Source organism: Eretmochelys imbricata, chromosome 23 (genome assembly GCF_965152235.1).
Source record: "Eretmochelys imbricata isolate rEreImb1 chromosome 23, rEreImb1.hap1, whole genome shotgun sequence".
NCBI lineage: Eukaryota > Metazoa > Chordata > Testudines > Cheloniidae > Eretmochelys > Eretmochelys imbricata.
In genome coordinates, this window is record NC_135594.1 from 8938385 (window position 1) to 8958207 (window position 19823).

A 19823-nucleotide genomic window follows, 5' to 3' on the forward strand; every position below is an offset into this window, starting at 1 on the left:
TTTTTAGTTTGAGTGAGCGGCTGCAGGCTCTGTCAACACCAAATCCAAACAGTAGAAGCTGCAGTTACCCAGGTCCCCAAAGTGCCGCAGCAGGGTCTGGCCCAGGTATAACTAGATGCCAACTGGAAGAGGACACAGGGATGCCTAGAGTTATATGGGGATCCCCTGGGTGAGATATACTGTGTGCACAATAGCTCACCAAAGGTGGTATGTGAGGTCTCTACCAAGAGCCAGCAGCCCGCTGGTCTCCCTAATAGGGGCAAGATCTTTGTATGGGACACAGTTGAAGAGAGATGTAAAATGTAAAATATGAGGTTGCAGAAGTGTTGCAGTAAAGCTTGTCACCTGTGCCATGGCAATCCCTTCGGCGGAGCCAATCAGCACATAGTACAAAGCACAGCCGTGGAGAGAGGCTATATTCACTGTCTGGGCCCTGTGGGGACCTGAGAATATGCAAAAACAAAGGACCCTCAGAACAAGTCTCGGAAGAGAGACCTCCTCTGAGAAGACAATGGTCTATATCTGTAACCCCCACACCTCCTGGGTGCTGTGTTCTGTCCCATCTAGTTTCACCGAGACCACACAGAGAGATAAAATGACAGAGACAGAGACTCATGCACTAAGCTCCAGAGGTCCCAGGTTTGATCCCGCCTGCTGATGACCGGGGTCTATCAGTGTCATATACCTACGAAGAAAGAGGAGAGGGGACAAGAGCTCCCTTTCACCCAGGAGGTGGCTGACAGCGTCTGTCTCAGGAACAGGAGATCACAGCCAAGCCTGGAGTAAAACCCTGGAAGAACTGTGGGGTGAGTGTTGCTCTACCAGACAGAAAAGTATCTCGTTCAATAAGTCTAGGGTCTAGTCAGCGTGGTATGATTTTATTGGCCATGGAACCATTTCTTTCCAACCCTTCTCCTTGCTACTCCTTGAATCTCTACACTCTGTGAAATCACTTGTCCTTGGTGTGCCTATGAAGGGATCTAGAGCTGTGTTTTGATCGGGGCAGAGATGGGAGTTGGAGCTGGTCAGCTGGGGGCCCTGTTCCTTTCAGAGCAGTGGATCTGTGACTACTGTGAGTGCCCTGCGGGACAGGGGCTGGGTGCCGCAGGGGGACACTTGGAGGGCTGGGGGCTGGAGTTTGCCTATCATCAACCTGGAGAGAGGCCACCCCACAAGGCCTAGAGGGCACGACTTGTATGGCCTGAGTCCAAGGGAGTCGAGGAGCTTCCTCCCAGTGGGCACAGACAACGCTTCCTCATGCCAGGGGCCCTTGGCACCGCACTGGGGAACTGGGGCCAGCACTGCCTTCAAAGGAAGAGTGCCCCCTACTGAGTCCCCCCCACACTCCCTACAGCACAAGCCCATAGAAAACACAAGGGAATTAGGCTCAGTACAGTCTGTGAAAGGCGAGCGCCCCCTACTGGAACTGCTATATTACTCCCTGACGCTCAGGCCCCAAAGCACGATGCTGGGGTCAGCACTGGCTGTGAGAGGACAATGCCCCATAATGAGCTTCCCACTCTGCTCCCTGCAACAGTGGTGAAAGAAGTTTACCTGAGCACACAACACCGGCATCTTCTCCATGGTTACAGTTATTGTCTCCCCAAGGCCGAGACCTGCAATCAGAGAGGGCAGCTTCTGTCCCTGTGCAGTGAACATCATCCAGCCAGACACGGTCTGATCCTCGCCCAAATCGAGCTCTTCCTGGGGCTGATAACACCGTCCCACAGCCCAGCTGCCTGCACACGACTCCAGCATCAGTTATGTCCCAGCTGTCATCACACACGGTTCCCCACTGCTGGTTGTGAAGCACCTCGACTCTCCCAGCGCAGTGACTGGAGCTGTTCACCAGTCGGAGCTGAGCCACTTCTGAAATGCCTGAGTCTGCAAACACCCCAAAGGAATAAACATTCAGGGAGGTTCCTGTGCATCTGACCACTAGTGATGCTGGGGGACATAGCCCCTCCCACTGACTGGTCTGAATAACCTCTGCAACTGCGTTCACTCCCCACTAAGGCTATCAATTAATCACAAAAAGAAAAGGAGTACTTGTGGCACCTTAGAGACTAACCAATTTATCTGAACATAAGCTTTCGTGAGCTACAGCTCACTTCATCGGATGCAAGTTAACTCACAGTTAACTCTGTCTCAGAGCAGCTGATCAGCCTGGGTGCGGGGTCACATGCCCCCCAACCCCACCCACAAGTTGCTGCTTGCCTTATACTGAGCATGTTAATTCGCCCCTTCCAAGTATCGGCAGTTACGTGGGCCTGTGTTTCTCCAGCAGTGAGGAGGTAAGCGAGTGTCAACACCAGAAACAGAAAAGCTAGAGGAGGTTCGAGGAAAATGTCATTCTCAGAAAGTCTGGAAGGTTTCAAGAGATTCTACAAAGGTCCAGAACATTCTAGGAGGCTAGTGGAAAATGAATCCACATGTGGAATACCTGAAACATTTTATTTTAAAACAGGGCTGTCAATTAATCGCAGTTAACTTAAGCAATCAACACTAAAATTTTAATCACAATTTTAAAAATTAATCGCGGTTTTAATCACACTGTTAAACAATAGAATACCACTTGAAATTTATTAAATACTTTTGGATGTTTTTCTTCGTTTTCAAACATATTGATTTCAATTACAACACAGAATACAAAGTGTAGAGTGCTTTTGAATTACAAATATTTGCACTGTAAACATGATAAACAAAAGAAATAGTATTGTTCAATTCACCTCATAAAAGTACTGTAGGGCAATCTCTTTCTCGTGTAAGTGCAAAGTACAATGTAGATTTTTTTGTTGTTGTATAACTGCACTTAACAATTAAAACTTAGAGCCTACATGTCCCACTCACTCCAACTTCTTGTTCAGCCAATTGCTAAGACAAACAAGTTTATTTACATTTACGGGAGATAATGCTGCCTGCTTCTTATTTACAGTGTCACCAGAAAGTGAGAAGAGGCATTCACATGGCACTTTTGTAGCTGGCATTGGAAGTTATTTATGTGCTAGATATGCTAACCATTCATATGCCCCTTCTTGCTTCGGCCACCATTCCAGACGACATGCATCCATGGTGATGACGATCGTTAAATAAATAATGTGTTAATTTAATTTCTGACTGAAATCCTTGGGGGAGAATTGTATATCTCCTGCTCTGTGTTTTACCGGCATTCTGCCATATATTTAATATTAAACCAGTCTTGCACAATGACAGTACATGTTGTTTGTTTTCAGAACTTTCACTGCAGATGTGACAAAATGCAAAGAAGGAACCAAGGTGAGATTTCTAAAGCTAGATACAGCACTCGACCCAAGGTTTAAGAATCTGAAGTGCCTTCCAAAATCTGAGCGGGACCAAGTGTGGAGTATGCTTTCAGAAGTCTTGAAAGAGCAACACTCCAATGCGGAAACACAGAACCTGAACAACCAAGGAAGAAAATCAACCTTCTGCTGGTGGCATCTGACTCAGATGATGAAAATGAACATGTGTTGGTCCACACTGTTTTGGATCATTATCGAGCAGAACCCATCATAAGCATGGATACACGTCCTCTGGAATGATGGCTGAAGCATGGGACATATGAATCTTTAGCGCATCTGATGCATAAATACTTTGTGACCCCAGCTACTACAGTGCCATGCGAACGCCTGTTCTCACTTTCAGATAACATTGTAAACAAGAAGCAGGCAGTAATATCTCCTGCAAATGTGAACAAACTTCTCTGTCTGAGTGATTGGCTGAACAAGACGTAGGATTGAGTGGACTTGTAGAATCTAAAGTTTTACACTGTCTTATTTTTGAGTGCAGTTATTTTTTGTACATAATTCTACGTATGTAAGTTCAACTTTCCTGATAAAGAGATTGCACTACAGTACTTGTATAACGTGAATTGAAAATACTATTTCTTTTGTTTCTTTTTCACAGTGCAAATATTTGTACTCAAAAATAAATATAAAAGTGAGCGCTGTACACTTTGTATTCTGTAGTGTAATTGAATTCAATATATTAGAAAATGGAGAAAACATTCCCCCAAAATTGAAATAAATGGTATTCTATTGTTGTGTAAAAGCGCAATTAATTGAGCGATTAATCACGATTCATTTTTTTAGTCACTTGACAGACCTACTCCCCACCACTGCCATGCAGCCACTTCTGGGGTGGAACAGAGTAGCTGAGAGACAGGGCACAGAAACTCATGGGCTGTGTAGGAGAGGAAGTGAAGAAGAACCCTATCTCCAGTCACAGCAGTGGGGGATATTACAGGTTCAGGGTTAATTAGCTGAGCTGCAAATCACCGGGGGTGGCAGGGGTAGGATACCCACATAAAGGGACCCCTGAGCGGCTGCAGGCTCCATTCGACCCCAAATCCCACAAATGGGATCTACGGTTACCCAGCACCTCATTGTACTGGAGTGGGGCAGGGGGATCAGAGCGATCAGCGATGGGGAGAGTCTTTCACAGAGGCACACGTACTGTTCCCTGCAGCACAGGCCCTAAGTGCTGTGCTGGGGCACTGGGGCCAGCACAGAGGGAAAGGGCAGAGAGCCCCCTACTGAGACCCCATCCTGCTCGCTGCAGTACAGGCCCTCAGCACCATGCTGAGGCACTGGAGTCAGCGCTGACTCAGATAGGAGAGCTGGATCTGTGCTGAAAACTTCCCAACCTGCACCACCCACAGTGACGTCATGGATGCAAGTTACCAGAGCACTCGACACCAGCATCTTCTCCGTGGGTACAGTTACTGTCTCCCCAAGACCGAGCCCTGCAATCAGAGAGGGCAACTTCTGTCCCTGTGCAGGTGACATTATCCAGCCAGATATGGTCAGATCCCTGCCCAAAGTGAGCCCCAGCGGGGGCTGATAGCGCCGTCCCACAGCCCAACTGCCTGCACACGATTCCAGCATCCTGTAAGTCCCAGCCGCCATCACACACGGTTCCCCACTTCTTGTTATGAAACACCTCCACTCTCCCAGCGCAGCGACTCGAACCATTCACCAGTCGGAGCTGAGCCACTTCTGAGATGCCAGAGTCTGCAAACACCCCAAGGGAATAAACACTCAGGGACGTTCCTCTACATCTGATCATTCATGTCAATGGGGAATATAGCCCCTCCTGCTGATGGGTCTGACCAGTCTCTGCACAAAGTGAGGTCCTGTCAAGGGCTCCCCACCACTGACCAGGCTTTTTCCACTCCCATTCCGGCCAGCTCTCACCTAGTTAGGCAGACTGGACTGCAGTCTGACCTACTGCTCCCACTAGAGCACTTAATGAAAAAGATCATCCCCCTTCCCCCCCCACTGCCTTCATGTAGAAGCTGGTGTGAACCTCCTGGGGAGCAGATTTACACCCTCATTCCTGGGGCTGGTATTCACTCCAGTGGGATACTGTGCAGTGTTGCAGGGCAGACACTGGCATAAGCATCTTGGTGATTGGGAGCTGAACACAGTCACTCGTGTCATTAGTGGTTGCCTTAGCCTGACATCAGCATCGAAGTCTAGATGATCCAGGACTGTGGACCCACTTGAGCAGTAGCCTGAGGGACTTCCTTGTACTGCATGGGCCACAGCAAGTGAAAAACTTCATGTTCCCCAAAGACAATGAAAATAGAAGTTTCCATCCAACACATTACTGGCATGAAATCCCCAATGGTGACAAAGTGGAGAGGCCAGGGCTTATGTACTCAAAAACCCAAAATGCTGCATACTCTTTTTTGTTGCAAACTCTTCTAGTCTAATTTTCCAGCCACATTGGGTTCTACAGGAACAAAGGACTGGAAAAATCTGGCTAGAAATCTGGCATGCCATGAGAAGGCAGCAAATCACCAGAGAGCATTCATTCTGTAGGTGGAAAGAGCTTGAGATGAGACTAAGGTTAAAGGCCACCATAGATGATCAGCATCAAGAGAAGATTGCATCAGAGTCTCTTTATTGGCAAAATGTTCGGAAAAGGCTCATTGCCATTGTGAGAATGCTTGCTACCCAAAACCTAGCACTGCATGGCACTTCAGATCAGCTGGATGTGCCAAACAATGGAAACTTCCTTAACATTGTGGAGCTGATGGCACACACCACTACTTTGGAAAAACAATTCAAAATGAGATCATACAGTTACTGGCAACAAAAGTCAAACAGAAGATTGTGGCAGATCTGAAGTCAGCAAGATATTACTCTGTTATTCTGGATTGCACACCTGACATCATCCATACAGAACAAATAACTTTAATTGTGCGTTTTGTAACATCAACAGAACCTAGTGAAAATGTCCCTGCAATAGTGACTGTCAGAGCATTTTCTAGAATTTATTGACATTGATGATACTACAGGAGCTGGTATGACAAATGTGCTTCTTAAAAAGCTGGAAGATACGGGAATTCCGATAGCTGACATGAGAGGTCAGGGCTACGATAATGGTGCGAACATGAGCGGAAACAACAGAAGAGTGCAGACACGGACCCTTGAGCTTTTTTTGTCCCATGCAGTTCTCATTCATTGAACTTGGTGGTCAGTGATGCAGCATCAGCTTCTAGTGAGGCTGCTGAATTTTTTAGTGTAATTCGAAGCATCTCTGTATTTTTCTCTGCATCAACTCATCGATGGCAAATTTTGAAGCAACTTCTGGGAACATCCTCTCTGACACTGAAACCACTGAGTGCCACACGATGGGAAAATCGAGCGGAGGCGATAAAGCCTACCAAACACCAAATTGGGAAGATAGATGATGCCACAGTTGCCATTATGGAGGATAATGCTATGACAGGAACTGTTTGTGGGAGAACAGTGGCAGAGGAAAATGGAATCACCAGAAACATACATAACTTCAAATTTCTCTGTGGCTTAGTGTTGTGGCATGACATACTGTTCGAAATAAATGTTGTAAGCAAGAGACTCCAAGGTGCTGACCTTGATATATCTGGAGCAATGGAACAACTGGACAAAGCAAAGTCATACCTACAGTCTTACCGGTCAGATGCGGGATTTCAAAACATTCTGAAGAGTGCACAGAAGTTGGCAGAGGAACTTCACACTGTGGAGGAAAAATTCAGTGGAACCAAGTAGGCCTAAACTTCCCAAGTAGGCCTAAAACTTTGGTCAAGCTAACTGTGTACATGAAGCATAAGAAAAGAGTGTGGAAAATTCCATTAAGGGGCGATTGCAAACAGCACAGCTTAAGAAATGTAACCATAACCGCCAGAAGTTAGAAAAAAACCATTAACCGCAAAGAAAACACCTGTCAATAACAGGAAAAGCTTGTTTTTGCTAAACTCCAAATAAGGCAAAGCTACTGTTGAAACTTGCACTATATGCCAAATAAGGAAAATGCTGTTAAAGAAAGTGGGCTTAACAAATTGTGGTTTTCAGCAATATAAGCTCCTGTATTTTCTGTATGCGGCGGGGCAGCTACTTAGAGCTGTTACCCCCCTGCTCTTGTAATCAATAAAGGAGCCTCAGGCTTGGTTCTGATCCAAACAGAATGCGTGGTTAACTTTTCCACCACAACACTGAAGCTATTTTTCCACCCATTCAAGAATACAAGAGTCACCAAAGAAGAAGACATTTTGATTACGAGGCACGGGATAATCCCACAAGAGACCCCAAACAACAATTCAAAGTTGAATTCTTGAACCAGATGCTAGATTGTGCAATACAATCTGTTGAAGAACATTTCAGGCAGCTCAAGGAACACAGCAGTATATTTGGGATGTTGTATGATATTCCAAAACTCCTCACTATACCTCAAGAAGACCTACACCAGCAAAGCAGGCACTAGAGACAGTGTTGACACATGATGACATGCGTGATGTTGAAGCTGAAGTTAATAAAAACACGTCTACACTCCACAATGACACAGGAGAGGCTGGTCGGCCTTGCAACCATCTCAATAGAGCATGAGCTGGCCCAGACTGTGGACCTTCAGCAGGAAGCAGTTCAAATCTTTGCAACCAAGAAGGCATGGAAAGCACCACTTTCATTATTCAAACAGATAAAAATGCCAGTGTTTACTATGCAGACAAGAAATATCACATTTGCTGTTCAGGCGTTTGAAAGTTAAGTGTTACTTAAAATTTTTGAACAAGGCATTCTAAGTTGTTAGTTCCCCTTTATTGGGGTAGGTAGCAGAGCAGTACCATGAGAGGAGTAGAACAGGAGGAAGGCAGAATTGAGATCTTTCAAAGTTTTGGCCCAAGCGAGGAGGTATGGGGGCATCATTTGACCTCCCCACCTCAGGTGCCAAAATGTTGTGGACTGGCCATGTCACCAGGCTGACAATGGTTCCGACCAGTGCAAAGGCAATGCACACTTCCTGCAAGCAAGTCGGCCCCCTCCTGAAGCAAACACCTGCCCCTGCAATTCCTCCTGACTTGCCACGACTGACTTGGCAACATCGTTTTGTGGCAGCTGTTGCTGCAGTGGGGTCTAGTGCTGCCGGTCCAGGACCAGTCTCAGATGAATGATGGCAGAGCTGGGTTGACAACTGTGCACTCACAGAGGGGTAACAACTCTGGAATAGAGAGACTGGCTTGCTCATGGATTTTCAGAAGCCCTAACTTGTATCTGCCTATTTGCAACCTGGGATACAGATCCTGGACTAGGCTTAACGGGCCCCTGACTGGACTGACCCGAGGAATTGTTACAATGCAGAAATGTGGCTTAGCCCGATATTCTCCATCTGCCTGTGGGGCAGCAATACAGACAGTCACACGTGGTCGTGATGGAGGAGAGCCCCGTCAGAAGAGTGGACTTTGAGGATGCACAGTCAGATGGCTGAACAAGCTAGAAGTAAGCAAGGTTGGAATGAGCTCTCCTCTGACAGCTAGTGATAAACTGGGGAGGGGGAAGGGCTTCAGGACCAGACGGTATTTACATGAACACACCCACTCTGCTTAGGTATCCAGCAGACAGAGCTGTGTTGGCTGGTGCTGGGTTACAAATCACTGTAGTACTTGAATGCAGGGGTAGTGTAATGTTGTTGTTCTGATTGTCTGAGTAAAGGGCAGCAGAACTGGGCTTAGCCTGCCCTGACTGAGGGGGTCACCCACAACTGAACTAAACCCACTAACCAGGTATCAGACACCAGACACCTATCAAAAGTGAGAGGGGGTGGAGATGAGGTGTGCGTTGTGTGTAAGAGGTCTAGGCATGGTTTAATCTGCCCCTCACCACTCTTGAAAGATAGAGCTAATTAAGGCTCCATTAGGAGTCTTTTGGGATTAATTTCTTTTGGGATTAAGTGATCACTAGAGCTGAAATCACCTGCTGTGAGACAGTGTTTCTGCCCAGCCTGCTTCAGCACTGAGGTTTCCCCACTAAGAGCCGACAGTCACTGAGAGTTGGGGGGAGCCTCAAGAGAGCGACCTGCAGAGGTCACAGTAGAGAGGCCAGGGGCAGCAGAAGGTGAGGGCGAGCAGAGTGGTGAGTGGCTGGCGGGGCAGCTGTGACCAGAGCAAGCACTCAGACAGCAGAGCCAACCAGGCCCTCTCCTCCCTGCCCCCATGGTGGGAGCTAAACTCACACAGGTGCACCTCTGAACTCTGGGTCTTCACTAACTAAGGACAAAAAGAAAAGGAGTACTTATGGCACCTTAGAGACTAACCAATTTATTTGAGCATGAGCTTTCGTGACCACTGTGAGTGGGGTGTGGCAGAGGGAGAAGGGAGGGGCACATTAAAGGGACTTTTGCTTGCTCGATTCAAGATCCTGAAGCAATAGACACTGCCCAATGTACCCTGGGATAGGTGTTTTGCTTATGGTTTTACCTGTTTCCAGCATTAGGGCTAGCAGAACTGCAAAAGGAGAGCACCCGCTTCTGACACCCTCTGCCTGCAGCACAGTCCCCCTAGCACTGCACTAGAGCACTGGGGCCAGCACTGACTTCCAGGGGAGAGTTTCCATGTCCCGCACTGAGCCCCCACACTGCTCCCTGCAGCACAGGCCCATAGAACCACACAGGGGAATTATGGTCAGCCCAGACTGAGAGAAGAGCGCTCCCTACTGGAACCTCCATATTGCTCCCTGAAGCAGAGGCCCCAAGCACCATGCGGGGATCATCACTGGTGCTGAGGGGACACCCAGGAGACATACGGTGACGGTTAGCTGAGCGGGCTCCATGCTTGCCGTGGTATGGCGTCTGCACAGGTAACTCAAAAAAAAAGGCACAAAACGATTGTCTGCCCTTGCTTTCACGGAGGGAGGGAGGGAAGGGGGGCCTGACGATATGTACCCAGAACCACCCGCGACAATGTTTTAGCCCCATCAGGCACTGGGATTTCTACCCAGAATTCAAATGGGCGGCGGAGATTGCGGGATAGCTACCCATAGTGCAACGCTCTGGAAGTTGATGGTTGCCTCGGTACTGTGGATGCACTCCGCCGACTACATGCACTTAGAGCATTTGTGTGGGGACACACATGTTGGGGACACTGGGGCATGGCCACTAGGTAACTCGAGGGGATGGAAGACCACGAGTGTCGATGAAGCCCCCTCGCACTAGGCCCAGGTGTCCTTGGCCCCCCTCCTGCCTGGAGGCACTCGCAGCAGCTCTGCGTACTAGGCCCAAGTGTCCTTGGCCCCCCCGCCTGGAGGCACACACAGCAGTTATGCTGAGGATCTGCAACAATATGCTGCAGAGTCAGACTGCCTGAAACTAAGCAAGGCCAAACAGGGCAGATATGGAAGAACAATGCTGAATAAAGCAGCTTTATGTATAGTTTAACAAATGATACAGAGAATCAGGGAACTAGCTGGGAACTGGATTGGCTGGCTATATGGATACTTGGGGCAGCTTGCTATTGGATAAGTATGCTGGGAAAAAGGATGTATAAAAGCCTGTGTAACTTCCTGCTCTGGGTACAGGATTTGAGATTCAAATCTCCCTGTACCTATTTGAAGCTTCAAATAAACTTTTCTGCTTCTCCACCCCGTTGTGATTATTGGGTGTAGCACACCGGGAAACGAACCACTCAAGCTGTTGTTCAGCCTCTCGGTACTGGGTGCCGGCAACAGCTTTTGGCGTCCCTGGGTGGGCGACGAGGCTGCAATTTAGCCTTGCCCGGACCCTTCCTGGAGGTCAAGGATTGTGGCGAGAACCGACGCCCAGCGCGCACCGGTGAGTTCATCGGGGGCCTCGGAGGAGACGCGATTTGATCGACCCCAGAGGGCACAACGGTGCAACGCACTCATATAGTGGAGAAGCTGTTGTGGACGGCGGTGAAGAACCGGTCCCTTGGATAAGGTAGGAAACTTTTAAAATCCGGATTATATGCTCTGTTGGAACCTGGGGACGCCCAGAGTTACCCTGTAGGTATGGGACAGGGACAGAGCTCAGGGGTTAGGGCACGGTGTACGCCCCTAGAGTGCATTCTAGCAAACTGGAAGGTATTTGGTGCGGATCCAATGATTAAGAGCCAATTAAAACGATTCTGTACAGTTGACTGGCCTCAATATCAACTAGAGGACCAGGAGTGGTGGCCACCAGGAGGGTCAATTAATTACAACACGATCCTCCAATTAGTTTTGTTTTGTCAGTGAATGGGTAAATGGAATGAATATTTGTATGCACAAGCGTTTATGGCTTTAAGAAATAGAACAGAGCTGTAATTTTGCAAAGTTGAAATTTGACTCCGACTGGTTCGGTAGTAGCTAATGTTAGTCCCCAGACCCCCACCCCCACTGTAATGGCAGAGCCGGTGTCCCCTTCGGTCCCCACACCTCCACCTTATAAGGGTAGGATGCCTCGGGTTAGAGATTGCCCCCTCGGTGGTACTCTATCCTTTGCTGACCGAGACTGTTGTGGCTTGCCCAGGGGCAGACGGACGTCAGGCTACCACTATGCAAGTTTACACCCACGTGCCATTCAATCCAATAGACTTAGCAGCTTTTAAAACACAGGCTGGGGAATTCTCAATGAACCCAAGCAGGTTTATTTCAGTCTTTGAGGGGTGCCTCAGTAGTCACAAGCCGGACTGGGATGATTGTAACGTCCTCCTGCGAACCCTATTGTCTGAGGTTGAAAGACAACAGGTTGTGTCCAAGGCAAGGGAGGAGGCGCAGAGACGGTACGACCGGGATCATATTAATGTCCCTGACCTGGATGCACAAGTTCCCCGAGCAGACCCCAGGTGGGATCCAAATGATCATGGGGATATGAGCCGCCTTACCTCCTATAAGGAGTTGCTTTTACATGGACTCCGTCACTCGGCTGTCCGACATAATAATTGGGCAAAGCCATATGAAGTAATGCAGGATTTAAAAGAAAGCCCAGGGGCCTTTCTACAGCGTATTCGGGACACCATTCAACAGAACACTAATGCAGACCCCGATGATCAGGCAACTGAGTCAATTATTGAGGGAATTTTTACAAGCAGAGCAGCCCCTGATATTAAGAGAAAGTTACAAAAAAAGGAGGATTTAATGGGTATGACCATGGCACAAATCTTACAGACTGCAAACCGAGCTTATAGTCTAAGAGAGACAGAGAAGGAGAGAAAGCAAGTGAAATTGATGGTAACAGCGGTACAGGCTGGCACTAAGAGAAGTGGCCGGGGAGGAAGGGGCCATGGACGCGACCGTCCGGGCCTGCAGGAGAGACGACTAGGTCACAACCAGTGTGCCCTGTGTCGACAGGAGGGACACTGGAAAAATGAGTGCCCAAAGAGGAAAGAAAAGGGGGGTGCCCCTATGATGGCGATGGCGGAGCAGGAATAGGGGTGTCAGGGGAGATGGACCACCCTACCCCCGGAACCCCGAGTAAAGATGTGGGTGGGAAGCTCAGAAATAGATTTTTTAGTGGACTCTGGAGCGGCCCGAACTGCCGTAAATCAGCCTCTTCAGTTGCCAGTAGCAGATTCCCTTACTGTGGTGGGAGCCACAGGCAGGGACACCAAGTGCCCAGTGTATGCCCCAGCGGAATGCGCTTTGGGAAACAGGACTATATCCCACAAGCTGGTATACCTCCCTGAGTGTCCAACACCTCTGCTGGGACGGGATCTACTTTGTCGCCTCGGTGCCACCCTGCATTTTACTGAGGACGAAATAACCCTTACCTTACCCCTTGAGAATGCATGGCTCATGACCCTTGCAGTTGAGCCCTCAGCCATGCAAGCCCCAGAATGGAGCCCGTGGGAAGACCAGGTGTACCCCCTCGTGTGGGCATCAGGGATTCCAGGAAAGGCCACCCATCAGATCCCCATTACTATTCAGCTCATACCAGGGAAAGACCCAGTGCAAGTAAAACGGTATCCAATCAAGAGGGAAGCCAGAGAAGGTTTACAGGAAACTATAGATCGATTCCTAATGTATGGTATTCTCCGGGAATGTCAGTCAGCCTGGAACACTCCCATTCTACCCGTACAGAAGCCTGATGGCACGTATTGGCTGGTACAGGACCTAAGGGCAGTCAATGAACGGGTTAAGACTCTGCACCCTCTTGTCCCTAACCTGTATACTTATTGGCTTCTATAGGGGGACAATATACCCATTTTTCAGTCCTTGATCTGAAAGATGCTTTCTTTACCATCCCAGTTGTCACCCCGTCACAGGAGATCTTCTCCTTCGAGTGGGAGGACCGAAAAAGGGTTAAAAAGCAACTTTGCTGGACAGCGTTGGCCCAGGGATTTAAAAACTCCCCCACCCTCTTTGGCCAGGCTCTGGCCAGGGACCTACAGGAGTGGGATAATGAGGAGGCCCTCCTTCTGCAGTATGTAGATGATTTGTTAATTGCCACTGTGGGCCAAACAACCTGCCTTAAAGCCACAGTGAGCCTCCTGAATTTTATTGGACTCCAGAGATATCGGGTAGCACGGAGTAAGGCTCAAATTGCCCTCCCAGAGGTACGGTACCTCGGGTTTCACATATGGCAAGGGGAGCGTCAGCTTTTGTTAGCCGACGGCCAAGGATGTTTGGTGAGGTGCCAGCTATGCCCGTTTATACCATCCGTGACTTTAACCGCTAGGACACACTGTCCCTTCGTGGCGGGCAGCCCGGGCTAGGCTGACGGATGCCCCAAGGTCCTAACCACCCGTGACTTTAACTGCTAGAGCTCAGAGCTCCTTCGCAGCGGGCAGTCAATACTGACTGACAGGTGCCCCAATGGCAGCACTAAGAGCCTCTCCACACCCGTGACTTTAACTGCTAGAGCTCAGAGCTCCTTCGCAGCGGGCAGCCAGGATTGACTGACAGGTGCCCCAAGAGTTTGCCCCGTGGAGGCGGCATAACTCAACCCTAGGCTCTTAGTACTCTCACCTAATGGCCAGGCTTTAGAGCCAAAACGGCTGAGGTTCTTTAATTGTGTTGGCTGCTTTACAGTAAACCAGAGAAAACAAGTCAGGCTTATGCACAAATGGTTACCAAAATTTATTAAGCTAGATTCTAATCATGTGGTTATAAAATTGCTAGTGCCTACTTATTTAAATGTAGAGATGTTACACACACAAACAAGTTACAAAACTGAAGCCACAATCCCAAAGAAAGAAAACAAAGTATAGAGCTCTATTTCAAAATATGTGTACACTAAAGATAGGAGATCAGGTGTGGGTGCTTCTTACCCTCCTTGCATCTCTCGATTCCAGCGGTGCCAAGCCAGGATCGGTCACTCAATTCCGCGGAAAGACAAATAAGGGACAAGGCGTAGGGACCCTCTTAGCTGCAGAAGCCTTGGGAGGCTGTCACTTATCTGACCAGCAGATAGATAGTGAAAAGCACTCAAAAATCATGGTGCTGTAGGTCCCCTACTTATACCTCTGTACTCCTTTATTCTCTTTCTCCTTTCTTATGCCAAATTGAGGCTGGTCTGTCTGGGTGACGCCAGCTTTCGAAAGAGTAGTTTACACTTGCAAGGGAGAGAAACAATAAGTTTCGACTACTGGACATTTCTTTTATCAGAGTAAATATTTTCCCACCTAGGATGTTGGTGTGTGTGCATCACGCTATTTAGTAGGGGCTAAGAGCCATGTCTGTCACAGGGCCTCTGCCTGCTGTGAGCTTAATCGTTGTATCTGTTCCCAGAGGCACATTGTAGCAGCACACCTGTGCTTTTCACAGCTTCAAAGGCTGTGCTGGAATATATGTTAAGTGCCCTGTTCCGGCTTCCTCCTGTGTTTCCAGCAATGCTGGTCTGGGGGGGGGGGGGGGGCTGGCTGCTGGCTACAGCTTTCAAGCGAAAGAAAGGAAGCTATCTGTCAGGTTCCTACCCCAAGTAACCGTAGCGGCTCAGGGCATTTCTGGGTATGGCAGGCTTTTGCAGGATATGGATCCCAGAGTTTGGACTGTGGGCTAAACCCCTGTACGACTGTGTAAAAGGAGCAGATCATGACCCCTTCTATTGGACCCCAGAGGTTGACAGGACATTTAAAATCCTGAAAAGAAAATTGATGGAAGCCCCGGCTCTGGGCCTGCCGGATCTCTCTAAGCCGTTTCAGTTGTATGTACATGAACGAAGGGGGGTGGCCCTAGGAGTGCTTACACAGCTGTTAGGAGCATGGAGACGTCCATGGCTTATTTTTCTAAGCGATTGGATCAGGTTGCAAAGGGTTGGCCGGCATGTTTACGGGCGGTCGCAGCTACTGCCCTATTCCTTGAGGAAGCCGAGAAGCTAACATTGGGAGGGGTTATGCAAATCTATACTCCCCATATGGTCCGAGCCTTATTGGATGCAAAGGGAGGGCTTTGGCTCACCCAGGCTCGGATTGCTCGGTACCAGGCTAAGCTGTTAGAGACCTCTGAAGTCACCTTACAGCCTTGCCCCTCCCTTAACCCAGCCACCCTCTTGCCAGAAACAGAGGAACAGAAACATGACTGTTTAGAGATCATAGATGTCCAGTACTCCAGCCGTCCGGATTTAAAGGATGTACCCCTCCCAAATGCAGATTATGAGTGGTACACTGATGGTAGCAGTACTGTAATAAATGGGCAAAGGAGGGCGGGTTATGCTGTTGTGACGCTCCATGACACTGTGGAAGCTGAAGGTTTGCCTGCTGGGACCTCTGCCCAGCTTGCCGAACTAATAGCCCTGACCCGTGCACTTGAACTGTCAAAAGGAAAGCGGGTCAACATTTTTACTGATTCAAAGTATGCTTTTGGTGTGCTGCATGCTCATGCTGGCCTATGGAAGCAAAGGGGAATGCTGACAGCCCAAGGCTCCCCAGTCAAGTATGGGCCCCAAATCCTCCAGCTCCTAGAAGCCGTACAACTTCCCTCGGAAGTGGCGGTGGTACACTGTAAAGCCCACCAAAGGGAAGATCAAGATGTGGCCAGAGGTAACGCCCGGGCAAATAGAAAAGCTAAGCATGCTGCCACCCTGCCATCCCCTCAGACTGAGAACGCCCATATGCATGCCCTTATCCCATCAGTAGGGGAGCTTCCAACCCCTCAGTACTCTGGGGAGGAGAGACAGCTAACGGACAAACTCGGTCTCCGGGAAAAGGAGGGATGGCTCCATTCCCCAGAAGGGAAGGTCCTCTTACCAAAGGGCCTAATCCGGCCAGTGCTGCAGAAACTACATCAAACCACTCATGCTGGCAGGGAAGCACTTATCCAACTAATGGGAAAATACTTTATCACTTCCGGACTCCGACCCCTGACTGCCCAGGTACAAGCGGACTGCTTAGTCTGCCAAAAGAATAACCCCCGACCGGGACATCCTGTGCCACCAGCTGCCCTAGAACCCACTCCGGGCCCCGGACAAGTGTGGCAAATAGACTTTACTGAGTTTCCTCGGACCCAAGGGTTCAAATATCTCCTTGTTATAGTGGATCGGTTCAGTGGATGGCCAGAAGCCTTCCCATGCCGTAACTGCACTGCCAGGACAGTGGCCCTCAAGTTTGTTAAGGAGATCATTCCTCGCTTTGGACTCCCCCTGTGGATGGAATCTGACAACGGGACACACTTCACGTCAAAAATCATTCAAAGCATCTCACATGCCTTACAGATTCCCTGGAAACTCCATACGCCCTGGAAACCGCAAGCCAGTGGTGTAGTGGAGCGTACCAATCAGACCCTTAAACGGCATCTCTCAAAAGCGTGCCAAGAAGCCTCACTGCGATGGCCTGATGCTTTGCCCCTCGTCCTACTCCGTTTCCGCGTTCTCCCAAAGGGTAGATTAGGGCTCAGTCCCTTTGAAATTATGTTTGGAAGGGCATGGCCTATGAATGGCACCCCAGTTCTGTCAGGGGAATGGGAGTTGGGTAATGGTTTTTTTGTCACAGTATATGTGTTCCCTGTCTGCTGTTCTCTTGTCTCTTCACAGGTATACCAAGGATTCCCAGCCTCTCCCCTTGGACTCTCCCGTCCACTCCTTACAGCCCGGTGACTCTGTGCTTGTTCGTACCTGGAAAGACGAGCCTCTCCAGGAAAAGTGGAAAGGACCCTATACCGTCCTGCTGATCTCCCATACAGTGGCAAAGATCGAGGGACACAAGAACTGAATCCATCACTCTCGTCTGAAGGCAGTACCCGCCCCCTCGTCAGCAGAACAGTGGACCGTCCAACCTGCTGACTCCTCATCTAGTGACGATCTCGGGCTAAAGCTACTGTTTAAAAGACACAAATAGTGGGCACCTTAATGCTAAAATGGGCCCACCCAGGTACTGGAGACCCTGGGTTGGAAAGACTCTGGTGATAATTAATTGGGTAACATTGTTATTCTCTGTATTGGTATTTCCAAATTGTGCATATTGGGAGCATAACTCCTTTGTTTCGCTTGCGCACCATGTTGCTAATTTAACAAACCAGACTGATTGCTGGGTATGTGCTCCAATTCCACTGTCCCCCCAAAACGGGAATGCCTCTTGACATGCTGCCCTTGACCCTAGCAGAATTAGCCACCACCAAAGAGCAGGAAAGAACGGACTCACCATTCTGGAATAAGACCTCTTTACAGCAAGCCACCTATCAGGACCAGGAGTATTCAGTTGCAGTACTCACTGAGGGAGTGTTATGTTTTACCCGAAACCAATCTGATCACTATGGGCGTCCTGTGGGAAAAAGCTCCTGTTTTATTACACAGTGGGCTGATGGGTACTGGATAAAGACCAAAAGGGGAGGCCAACAGTGTGGGTGTAATGGTTCCTCCCCTTTTAGGGAAACTCTTACAAATAATCTTACCACAAAAGAAAGGTCTGGAAATATAACTTGCCGTCCAGTTAATATCTCCAATGTAGCAAGCCAATGGTGGGTTTGTAATGGTCCCTATGGCGAGTGTAATTTGAACGGCACAATTAGAAACGCCCCCACTTGTACCCAATCAAAAAAATAAGATGCCCCCTTAGGGGCATATAAATTGTTTAAAAAAGCAGCCAAAGCAGCCTTAAATATCCCAGGAATCCCCTTAAGAAACAGTCCTTACTGGGCTCTACAGGGTCACTATTTTGTATGTGGCCGAAAGGCTTACAAGGTGCTGCCAGACAACTGGACAGGTAGCTGTTATATAGCTCATGGAGTTCCTCACCTTTCCATAACTGCCACACTGCCCAAAGGAAAGATTAGAAATGCCCGAGACACCTCTGTTGAGTCACGAGAAAAGACCCTGCGGCGACTGACTAAGGCATTGGAGGGCAAGATGAAGAATCCCCTCACAACCGAGAAGCTTGTAGGGTGCTCTGTACTGGGAATAGCGCCACTGTTTACCGGACCAGCCATGGCATGCATAGGCCGCTATACTATAAGGCTGCAGATGGTACTTGAGAAGGTGGCCTTAGAGTTAGAGGACTCAGTTAGTGATTTAGGGTCAGCAGTAAAAACATTAAATAAAGAGGCACAGCAGCTCAGGACGTTTTCCCTCCAAAACAGGCTGGCTTTGGACTATCTTGGCATCCCAAGGAGGGGTTTGTGCCCTCGTCGCGCCCCGATGGTGTGTATATGTAAATGATAGCAGTTATGAGATCTATGAAAATCCGAGCCGGAGCATAGGTTGCCTATACTGCCCCAGAGAACGATTGGTTGCAAACCTTGTTTTCAGGCTGGGGTTTGTCGTCTTGGCTTGGTGGTTTATTTAGCCTGCTATTGAAAATTCTCTTTCCTGTATTGCTTGTATTACTGGTATTATGCTGTGCAGTATCATGTATTAGGGCCCTTTTGCAAAAGTTAATAAGTCATTCTTTTCAGGGCTATCAAAAAGTGCTTATGCAAAGTCCTATTGTAAAGAAATAAGTAGCCCAAGTGAGAAAACTCAGAGCCAAGGTTGTTGAGTGTTCTCAAAGGGGGGAGTTGTTGGGGACACTGGGGCATGGCCACTAGGTAACTCGAGGGGATGGAAGACCACGAGTGTCGATGAAGCCCCCTCGCACTAGGCCCAGGTGTCCTTGGCCCCCCCTCCCGCCTGGAGGCACTCGCAGCAGCTCTGCGTACTAGGCCCAAGTGTCCTTGGCCCCCCCGCCTGGAGGCACACACAGCAGTTATGCTGAGGATCTGCAACAATATGCTGCAGAGTCAGACTGCCTGAAACTAAGCAAGGCCAAACAGGGCAGATATGGAAGAACAATGCTGAATAAAGCAGATTTATGTATAGTTTAACAAATGATACAGAGAATCAGGGAACTAGCTGGGAACTGGATTGGCTGGCTATATGGATACTTGGGGCAGCTTGCTATTGGATAAGTATGCTGGGAAAAAGGATGTATAAAAGCCTGTGTAACTTCCTGCTCTGGGTACAGGATTTGAGATTCAAATCTCCCTGTACCTATTTGAAGCTTCAAATAAACTTTTCTGCTTCTCCACCCCGTTGTGATTATTGGGTGTAGCACACCAGGTAACGAACCACTCAAGCTGTTGTTCAGCCTCTCGGCACTGAGTGCCGGCAACACACACAATCGACAATATAAAAACGCTTTCTAG

At 48.7% G+C, this 19823-nt stretch overlaps 1 protein-coding gene across 1 annotated transcript in view; it reads right to left on the minus strand.

Moving 5' to 3' along the window:
* Positions 1-19823, minus strand: part of LOC144279296 (scavenger receptor cysteine-rich domain-containing protein DMBT1-like) — a 90638-nt gene that overhangs the window by 40035 nt on the left and 30780 nt on the right. Inside the window, 2 exon segments of the mRNA XM_077840777.1 lie at positions 1555-1884; positions 4701-5030. Of these exon segments, the coding sequence (XP_077696903.1) occupies positions 1555-1884; positions 4701-5030 (660 nt within the window).